The sequence below is a fragment of the Phycodurus eques genome, chromosome 15, assembly GCF_024500275.1.
Source record: "Phycodurus eques isolate BA_2022a chromosome 15, UOR_Pequ_1.1, whole genome shotgun sequence".
Lineage (NCBI taxonomy): Eukaryota > Metazoa > Chordata > Actinopteri > Syngnathiformes > Syngnathidae > Phycodurus > Phycodurus eques.
This window is the reverse complement of record NC_084539.1, coordinates 16,886,820-16,898,074: the sequence shown is the minus strand read 5'-3', so window position 1 is coordinate 16,898,074 and position 11,255 is coordinate 16,886,820. Positions and strand designations below refer to the sequence as shown.

General features: G+C 39.7%; 1 protein-coding gene across 1 annotated transcript; it reads left to right on the top strand.

Annotated features, from left to right (window-relative positions):
- Nucleotides 1-3,473: 3,473 nt before the first annotated feature.
- On the top strand, nt 3,474-9,271 carry gsdf (gonadal somatic cell derived factor). Its single transcript, XM_061699457.1, has 5 exons — nt 3,474-3,811; nt 4,954-5,087; nt 5,163-5,240; nt 5,786-5,901; nt 7,466-9,271. Exons 1-5 carry the CDS (start codon nt 3,699-3,701, stop codon nt 7,607-7,609), a joined length of 585 nt encoding a protein of 194 aa, XP_061555441.1. The 5' UTR covers nt 3,474-3,698; the 3' UTR covers nt 7,610-9,271.
- The last annotated feature ends 1,984 nt before the right edge of the window (nt 9,272-11,255 follow it).

Here is an 11,255-nt window from a genome sequence, read left to right as displayed (position 1 = left end):
AAAGTAGTGCTTTGCTGCCATCGTACAGCGTCTGTAGGCAATTGTAAACAACTAAATCTTATTACTCTATCCCACTTGACTGAACAAGGGGAAAACTTGATACCAAATATCTGGTAATCGTAACATTTGGGAAGAAAAGGAACCAGGATTGTGTGCGTAGTGAAGTACAGATACAGTACCTGAAAAATCCGCTTAAGCACAGCAAGAAAGTATTTGTGACTTCCCACCACTGGTCCTTGTTTAAAATGTTGTTTTAACGTTCCAGTTTTTCTTGACATGCAGTAGAATGTATGTAATATACCGCTGTTTAATATTATACCCAGCACGCATTTGTAACAATAAAGGTGTCCTTAATAGGCACCACACTTGAACAAACATTCTCGTTCCTCAATTCACAATCGTTTGTTTCTGCAACTTCCCACACAGGTTGATACATAGCGCAGGTGTGCTTGCATGCTTGGATATCTTGAGTGGTAATATCGCTACATAATTCGTGTGTGGCTCTGCTGAGGAATTTTACCTCCCAATCTGCATCATTAAATCAACAATGTATTTTTGGCTGCACTGACCAGACTTTTTTTTTTTTTTTTTTGATCATCGTTTATTTTTGTTGGCTCTCCATGCTGTCAGATATTAGCATCGCATAGCCAGGTGTTCTATTTCTTCCCTCCACATGCCGTCCTTGAATGTCAACTGCATTGGGCAATAATATTGTTAGAATATTTATCAGTGCAGGTTTTTGCCTTTCATGTTATTCCGGCAAACGTCTCCAAACTCATCCAAAAATGCGGAATTTGTGTGTCGTACTTTAATTTTCTGAAGGTGTCCAAAACATGTGCAGATGTATTATTTCTTCTAACTTGCCCAGTATATAACGTGGCGAATGCTCAAAAGAGCCCCCAGAGTTCGTAGTTTTGGGTGTGTCCCAACCAGCTGGGCACTCTCGTATCTCTCTCATGGCTGCTTCCTGTGTGCCATGCACTCACTCTCACTGATGGCTCGACTGTTTGTAAACATGCAAAGAATCATTTGGACTCAGAATTCCATCCACTGGTTATGGACCATAACATGGTGCGAAGGTCCTCTTTGTCAAAGAAAGACTAAATAAAATGGCCATTATGAGGGCTTTCCCACGCTCCAAAAGTATTTTCATTCGGGTGAAAATTGACATGTGATCAGAGACAATCTTTAGGAAACATGGAATTCGGTATGTATGTATATCATAGGTGGACCTACCAAAATTGTTTTCAAAAGCCACGCCCCAAAACCTCATGGAAGCGGCCATTTTATCAACGACGACGTGTAAGCGTGTCAGGACCCCCCCCCCCCCCCACACACACACACACACATAGGCCCCCCTTTAATAGCTGTTGCTTGCTGTTGGCTCGCTGGGGAGGGATGGCTGATCTTGGTCCAAATCAATGACACAACTGGAAACCCCCGTGAACAATGCAATGAAACGTTGGTATTCAGTAGTCTCCTTAATTGGGCCCCGTATTGCCAAACTTTTTAATTTTGTAGCAGGCTTTGTTTATTTCAATTGTGTAAAAAAAATACATATATATCTTTAGCCATCGTCCCAGATACGCTGCATTGGGTTTTGATGTTCCACATACAATATATACTGTAACTGTACTGTATTGTTATTTATTTTTAATTTTTTTACTGAACCATAAATGCATGCAATTGTCATGGACAAAGTTTTATCACGATTAGACCAACAAAAGGTCTCTGGAAGACAGACGAACTCTTCCATTTTGCTGTTGGGTGGCCATTTTAGTGTCAATTTGTTCATTTCTAGAGGTCCTTCAAAGAGGGACTTTTACAAATTTGAACCACTTGTGCTTAAAGATTTCGCGTGGATAAATATTGGTGGCGAAGTTTGCTAACTAGCCCCTGAAACCAGTTTCACTTGACATGAAATTTGATAGCCACGTCTATCATGAGTAGAGCCACAAAAGAGACTCAAGAAGCCACGCCTGAACAGACACAGGACGTCTGCCATTTTGTTTTGAAGTGGAATTTTAGGGTCAATTTGTTGATTTCCAGCCACAAGGTGACTGACATCATCACTCTTCAAACCCCTTGTTCCCTCTCCATTATGTCATCAAATGGGCGAGTAGTTCTACTTTGTGTTCTTATTACATAGTACTCAATACACATGCATGAAATGTTGAAATGTTACTTAAAATGTTGCCTCACATCACACATCACTGTTGAATGGGATTCTTCCGTCTCCAAAGCCACGACTTGTCGGCAAATCCCCAAAATGCCATTTTGGTTATGCTACACCGTAAGATAAACGTTGGTAATGTAGCTTATATTATACTGTTGTGCACCAATATTAACACAGCACCTCCCCACGATCATATTCGATCGCTAAATTATTTCGTTTAAAAATCGCTGCTTGAATGTGCTGTCGTTCATTGCAATGTTACAGGCACGTCGTCGCTGGCAGCCAACGGTGCCCATCACATTTTGTGCTTGCTGTTCCTGACAAATTAAAAAAATAATTATAATTTAACAAAAGATGAATGACTGCAGGTATGTCATTGTCTCAAACTTTTATTTCAAAGGTCTGAGAGCCATGAGTAATGGACTGAAAAAAACATTATGAGCTGCAAAAGGCAAAAATTAATCTGCAAATTTACCTTTGTAGTGATGGGCTTCCTTTTGCAACCGAAACATTCAAGCTATTGAGTTTTTTTTTTTTTTTTTTTTTTTTTTATAAAAGAAACAAGCCTACTCAGATATTTCTAACCTATTTTCAATCGTTTTTGTTTAGGAAAAAAAAAAAAGAAGGTTATACGTCACTTGTCAGACAGTTAAATACAGACACTTTTGGTTGGTTAACACATTGTAATTGACCATGCTTGGACACGGGTTTTCTGCCCAACAGTGGCGATATACATGATCACCCATGTATTTGAATATGTGTATTTTTAACAACAAATTGAATTTGAAATCAGAAGTCGTAAAATTCCAGTCACCGAGGTCAGCTGGGTTGGGCTCCAGCTCACCTGTGGAGAAGAGAAAATGGATGAATGGAAGTTCTGAAAATTGTGGCAAGCAAATATTTTAGTATCCAGCTAATGTGTAATTTATGTTAAGAAGAAGGGATTTGGTGGGGGAAATGCTTGTTAAACTGGTTCATCCATCCATTTTCTTTACCGCTTCTCCTCACTAGGGTCGCGGGCTGCTGGACCCCATCCCAGCTATCTCCGGGCGGGAGGCAGGATACACCCTGAACCGGTCGGCAGGTTCAAGTGAAGAAAAATTGCAATACGTTTGGCCGCATAAACCGATCTGGTGTGCCGGGCATGGCGCCGGCCCTCTGCTTTGAGACTCCATCTAATTTGTTCTTCTGATGTTTAATTGGGGTTTCTGCAGGCATTGCAGAGCACGTGGGTGGTTTTACACCTTCTATTACCCCCTTCCTCTCTTTCTCTGTGTGTACTGGCTCATCCTCCATGTTCTCTCTCACACAGAGCAGGGGACAGGACAACAATGTTAAGCATCTCAAGGCCAAGCACGACGATAGGAAGATAAAAAGCCAGTTTTCCCAGGCTCTGACAAACAATACCTTGTGCAGGATCCCCCCGTCTGGTCACTCCTACCTCCGCCTGCCGTCGCAAGCAGCCGCCGCCGCCGCTGTCCTCGTGTTCGCCCGCCGCCGTCCATCCGTCCAGAGACCCGAGATGTCCTTTGCCTTCGTCGCCGTGATGGCACTGATGTGCTCCTCCGTGGTGATTGCATTCGTCCTGCAGCCTTCCAAGCAAGAAGCTGCGATGCCACAAGACCCCAGCAGCAGGTAGGCGACATTCTATTTGAACACTCTTCACGCTGTACTATGTTGTTTTTCTTTGTATTATTATTACGAGTCTTGGTTGAATGTTATTTCTCCCTGAAGTGTTATTTGTTTTTAGGGTTGCATGGCGGGACGCTTGAATGCTCCTTCAGGCCGCAGGTGTCCCACCCATGCTTTACAGGGTGTGCAGAGAGTTAGCTAACGCAACAGCAAATTGCAGCTAACGAAAAACCCTGTATCTCCACTTTTGCTGTGCTTTTTCTTTTTAATTTTATTGTCTAAATATAGGTAAACATGAGACCACTGTGACCATATTATTATTTTTTAATTTACATGTAAGCTCAAAAGACCCAAAAATAAAAAAATACAAATATATATATATTTATAACATTAAAATGAATATATTAATTAACTATATAATATTGTAGTTGGAATTTTTGTTAGCAGACAGAACATTTAATTTTTTACTTTACAAATATTTACAACACACTGTTACAGTGTTATGAACTCATACACGACGTTTGTTTTTTTATCTTACATTTTTCTATTTCATATTGATTGTATATAATTGCTTTTAAATATATATGAACAGTTATTTGGTCGTTATTGATTGAATTGAAATGTTTAAATGATTTTGTATTGCAAATTGTATTGCGGTTTAATTTAGTATATATCTTTGTATTCATATAATTTATTTTAGTCCTATTGTATTATTACATGTTAGATTGTCATTTATTGTATACATATTTTAGTAGCGTATTTTTAATTCTTATTTTAGACTTTTTAAAATTCTATTTGTTTTGATTGTATTCATATAGTTCTATTATTTTTTGTATCTTTATTTATATTATATATATATATATATATATATATATATATAATATATATTTTTATTTTTGTTATTTCATTTTATTTATCGATTTTTTTCCATTCAATTTATTATAATCATTTGTATTCATATAGTTTATTTTCTCGATACAGTGTTGTATTTTCCCATTTTGCAAGGGGAAATTTTGATTACTTTGTTTTTGTATTACTCCTGTTTATTAGGATTTGCACTTTGGAACGCTACGTTGAGATTAAGCTACATGTCTTAAAGGTTTCCAAACAAATCATTTTGAAGTGATGTTGCTGTTTGCGTGCAGGCGCCATGGAGAGTCCCTGCAGTCCATCCGCAAGGAGCTCCTGGCCGCCCTCAACCTGCAGACCGAGCCACGACTGCCGGAAGGGGCCAGGGAGCAGTGGAGTGGAACTGCCGAGCGTCTCAAGGCCGTGGCAGGTCGGGCTGGAGTGCACAGGTTGACGACTTGAATTCCCAGAAAGTTGATGGCCAATTTCTTCCCTCTTTCTGCAGTTTCATCTGCCTACTCCTCCGATGATGCGAGGGACACCTCAGGGTGCTGCACTGAGACCTCAGAGGTTTTCATGACAGGTACATGCTCATTGACAGTTTTTTACCTGTATATGAGTATTGATTAAAATGTTTGAAAAAGTATCGATGTATATAAAACAATGAACAGTGACGGGTGAACAATGAACACAGACGGATTAACCAATAGCACGTCACAGTGTTATAACACTTTCAGCAATGAATACACACACACAACGGCGAAGCAACACATGGAGACAGACAATATAGTAATACTTACAGGTATATATATTCTTTATTCCCTGGTGAAATGACTATTACTGCATCTTACTGAATAAGCTCTGTCTATTGAAGTGAAGCAAAAAAATTGTCAAATACTGTTTGATTCTTGATATTCTATTTAAGTAATTCTATAATGTATGTTTTTATGAAGTACAGCATTATAGAGTGGGATTTTTCTTTAAAAAAACAAAACAAAACAAAAAACACGTGTGGGGGGAGGCAGGAATGGATTAATGGCATTTCCTATGTGGGTGGGCCTGAATCATATCCCTCACGACAAACAGTGGTTTACTGTGTCAATTCATGCCTTGTTCTTCCATCATGAGATCTGGGCTGGGACAATTGGATGATCTATCCTGAGCGCCTCACCTTGGTGCACTGCGGCCACCGTGAGCCCTGCAGGCCCCAGCAGCCCAACGCCCCTCAGCGTGATGACTCGCAGGTTTGTTTGCCGCTGATGCGTTTCATTTTCTGCCTCCCGACTGACTTCCTTTTTTTTTCCTCTTTTTTTTTTTTTCTTCTCTCTTCTCTTTCTCTCCCCACTCCTCCAACCCACCTCCTCTGAGTGTGTTGAATTAACAGGCAACTGCCAGTAGATAAGCTGCAGTGTTGCCCACATAAATGTTGGAGCGCTGCAAGTCCTGGCGCTTCCCAACCTCAACTAAATGCAATGTGGCGGTACCGCTTATCCTCACTAGGGTCACGGGATTATGATTATTTCAAATGTATTTATTCTTTATTTGTGGAAAAGCCATAATAAAACGCTCAAAAGAATTTGTTTTAATTAAATAGGATCCAGTATTAAGATATTAAAAAAGTACGTGTTGACTTAACTTAAATATAGATATTTTTTAAATCAACTATTAAATCATTATATTCATATCAGATCTGTTAGGTTTAAGTTTTTATAAGATCAAGTTAATGTTGCAAAATTTCGATAGTGTTAGAGGATCTTAAATCTTTTTAAGTAAGTTGGTCCAACAACATTTTTCAAATTTATATTTTATCAGCTACCTTTTTCAAATTCAGTTCACCCAAAATTATAAAAAGTATTTGATGCAACATTTGCTTCATTTTTTCAAATATTAATACTAATAACACTATTTTATTAAATTTATCAATATTAAATGACATTAGCCATTAACTATTAGCATTTGAATGGTTCATCATGACTCAACGTTTTTTTAAAATCAACTTAAATCTTGAAAATTAAGTCAACTTGAATTTTTAGACAAATCTATTCAACTTAACTTTTTACATGTTTAACATGATGATAACAACCTCATTAATAATTTGTTATACAGTTCTTGTAGAGGTATTTTGCACTGTGTACCTAAAATTGTATTACTTTTTGTAGATTTATGCATCTTTTAATGAGCCTTGAGTTTGAAATAAACATTTGAATCGAATTAACTTTTTTTTTTTTAAATAAAATGTTTTATACAACTTTTTTTTAACTTTTTTAACTTTTTTTAACTAATTAAATGTACGGAACCACATAGTGTACGTGTATAGTGAATATAAAAAGTCTACACACCCCTGTTCACATGCCAGTATTTTGTCAAGATAAATCAAAACTTTTATCCATCGTTAATGTGACCTATAACATTTATGACTCCATTTTTTTATTTACTTATTTTTTTTAATCTCTTCACTTGGGAAGGTCAAAATGAACAACTGAGATACTGGTTGCACAAGCGTGCACACCCTCTTATAACTGGAATGTGGCTGTTTACAATTAACCAATTATATTCAAACTCATGTTAAATGGGTTTCCGCTCACACCTGCCGTCATTTAAAATGCCTCTGATTAAACCCCAAATAAAGTTCAACTGTTCTGGTAGAAAAGCCTACTAGAACAAATCAACCTTATAGGTGTGTGTAGAATTTTTATATCCACTGTATGGCAATAAGTAACAGGCTCCGTGCATTATGGATGATTCTCAGTGCCGTTGTTCGCAATATTACAGTATGCATACCTCTCCTTGGTGTTCCTGTTCCTGCAGGTCCAGGCGCCATGTTGCCAGCCCACTGCACAGGAAGAGGTCCACGTCATCTACAGGGACGAGTCGAACACCGTGGTCATCACCTCCATGCGCCTGACCCGCCGCTGCGGCTGCCCAGCCGCCCTGCAGCCCCACGGGGAGTAACGTTTGTCACCTGTAGCGCACTACAGCTCCTAAACTCCAAAACACTTGAATAGCTTCATGTACTGCCGTAATATCGCACTGTAAAAAGCTCTTTGCCAAGAAATTGATCATCAATAAAACAGATGACAGCATTTAAAAAACAACCTCCTAAAATTTACCCATTTTGGGCAACCTGCTGACTTCCGTGGCGTTTTAGCCAATTAATCCGCCTCATAATACAACCAGGCCCAAATACTTACCACTTTCACCTGCTGCTACTGCTCCTTAATGTATTTTTCTTGGGGGCTTTTAACACAGCGCGTGGGAACCTTGGAAAGCTTGCTCAAAGGTTTGCATTCCTGTTTCTTCAAGCACCAGAACAGCAGAGGGTGAAACCTCCATACTATCACATTCGCTTTTTTTTGGGGGGGGAATCCAAATATTTTCTTTTCTAGAAATGACCATGTGACGCCACGCACTTGACACACTCGAGATTTATATCCTCGGAAAACCTCCCGGGCGTCGGGGGCAGCTATTTAAAGCCGCTCACGGATACCGAGTGTTCCCTTCCAAAAATGTGCAAATGTCCCAGAGCCAAACGCTCTGCGCAAAAAGTATCCCCTCTTATGGAGAAAGAAGTCGCTTTGGTTTCAACAGGAACCGTCCCCAGATCAAGTGAAGGCTTAAAATTACATACAGAGACAAAGTTGTTGTTTTTATGTGCAAATCTGCAAGGGAGCTGTATGAATCTTTTTTTTATTTTATTAATAGATAACGTGTGCTTTTATAGATGAACGATGTCCAATGGAAGGCACGGATGTCTACATTTTGTCATGTTTTAGTTTTTTCAAATCCAAAACGCAAGAAAAACTCAGTAGGCTCGATGGCGCCCTTGCAATTTTTCAAAATTGAGCCCTCAATGCCAGTTTCACTTAGCAACATAACATTTATTCTAAATGTGTATTATGAGGTAACCCAGAACGTTTGATGTGGCCATTTTAGGGTCATTTCAAGATAGACCTCTCTGAGATTTTGTCCTAATGCTGTCAAATTGAAACTATGTACAATTGATCCAAGAGTGATGCTAAATTGCCAGTAATTTTGTTTTTGTCACCAGACAATGACTTTAAATTCAGAAAACGGAATTTAAGACTTTGTTGAGGCCACTTTGATCAAGTTCAATGTGAGGATACATGACCATGTTTAGAAATCTTGTAATAATAATGTAAAATTCAGGAATAATGGACTATAATTAATTGTGACTTGCGACGTGTCAATCATTTGCCGCACACTCGTGGGCATACCCATTTCAGGCACACAGCCGCGGGCTCACAAAAAAAAATGACATTTCAAACCAATAACATTTAGCGGTAAAGTAACACTCTTAGGAATAAAATGCTTTTCTGGGGTAACAATGGAACAGGTCGACACGAAGCCGTGGGCGTGTGTCCGTGATGAGTTACACGAGTGAGTGCTGAGCTGAGTTTTTAATTTTTTGTAATTTTTTTGGTCATCATTGGTTATATATTTTTTTACAGGGTTACCTCACATGAATATTTTTTTCATAGTTTATGTTATCCGTAGCACCGCAACCTAACCGTATGTATGCTGATGAAACATTCTGTTACTGAGTTCATGATTCACTGCTTCCGTTTCTTGTTTAATAAAGGCTATCGAAATCAACTTCTCGTGTTCTCGGTTTGTGCTGTTGTTGAGGATTATTCATAAAAGTCTGTGCCAGGCTTTCAGGATTTTGGGCTTGCTAGAGTTTCATGTGCACTCCCAGGGGGAAGGAAAATAACCAGGAAAGAAGCATGTTACGTGCACTTCAGCATCCTCAGCGTTTAAGCCGTCTGTGTGTGTCTGTTGCGAATCCTTTCCTATTCTCACTGTGCTCCTCCTAAGCCCGATATTGATCCCGCAGTGAGGCAACGAACCCCGCGAGAGGACAGCAAGACCTGGCCCGAGCCTGTTTGACTGATAGCAGACGGAATAATGACGGAATATTTGGCCGTGTGGGTGTCTTTCCCAGTGCTGTCATCACTTCTTCTGGCCTCAAGCGCGACCGCGTGCTCAGGCGAGATAACGCTGCCGCAACCGCTCCTCAGTGTCATTCCGCAGGCGACGCACCGATTGATGGCGTGCACTAACATGACATTCGGCAGGAAGGTGCAGCTGCAGGACAAGCGAGATATACGGCTGCAAAATTCCACTGAAGGTAAGCGGCCTTTCCGATAAGAAAAAAAAAAATCAAATAAAAAGCTAATGAGGAAGCACCTAAGGCAACAACATCCAGTTTGCTTTTCACAATAAATGTACCTTTGCTCTCTCAGGATAAAACAGCTCTGTAACTATAGGAATACAAACTAAATCTTGCCGTTCAGATTAGGGCTACGTCTCGGTTTAGGGGGAAGGTCCGGAGGTTTAGAGGCTGTACATGAATGAGGTTGAATGCTGTAGAATTTTCTTATCTGGAGATCTCCATCAACTGTCCATCTTCCCAGGAAACCTTGGGTAATAATGCTGGTGCGCCAAAATCAACCGAAATGTGGGCGAGAGCTTCCAGCATGCCTTTGTGGTGCTGCCGGCAGTTGCCCCAGAATCGGCGGAGGTGAGGTGGACGACCGCAACACTGCACGCACACGCCGCCTCTGTCACCGTCCCGGAAGCCTGCGGCCTCGGCTACGACATAGGTGAGCACTTTGGCCCCGGCAGGACAGCCACCTCGTTCTGCGTGGAGGTGGTCCATCAGTACGAAGTCTCTGTTCTTAAGTGTGGCCCCTATTTGGTCACATTCTGGTAAGAGAAGTCCGACTCCGATTTGTGATGAGGGACCCTCCCTGTCAGGTTGTGTTTAGTCATGCCGCTGGTATACCACTGGTGGGCTGTGCGTTTGGTGGCCATCAGTGGGGATTTACCTGAATGAATCCACCTTAATACCACCACTACCAGGTCACAATTGTAAAAAAAAAAAAACATCAACACTATGCAAAAATGCAATATAATAACATACAACTGTGCCACATCACGTGGAGCAGTTCAGAATCAACATTTATCTCTTAACATGACAAAATCTTAACACATTTAAATAAAATACATTATCACCAGAGATACTAATTATTAAATGTATTCATGTGTTCTGTGTTGTTATGTGTTTCTGTTTCATGCAGTGATTCTAATTAAAAATCAAAACAAATACCAGAAAGATGTAATCTTTTCCACAATGCAAAGAGAGTGTGCGTGTCTGTACGCTTACGCGCATGTTTTCTCTGCAATAACCTTGCTTCATAATCCAAAATCATGAAGAATCAGTAGTCTGTGCGAGTGTAGACAATGGACCACTCACAATAAAGTGTATTCAACTCATTCGTAGAGATGATTTTCCCCTCAGTACATACTGGCTGGGTACTTTATTTAAAAATATCTATCGTTTTGTGTAATTTCTCCATTACAAAAATCTATGCGCATTTATAAAATTAAAATATATATATACTTTTTTCCCCAAGAGAGGAATAGTTTGCTTTTGCAAAGGACAAAATCAACAGATGACTTAAAACTGCCCTCTTGTGGGTAATGCTCTGCATACATACAGTATGTATATAAATACATATATACCTACAGTATGCATACCTTTAATGCATACATACAACACATATTTGTCGATGTA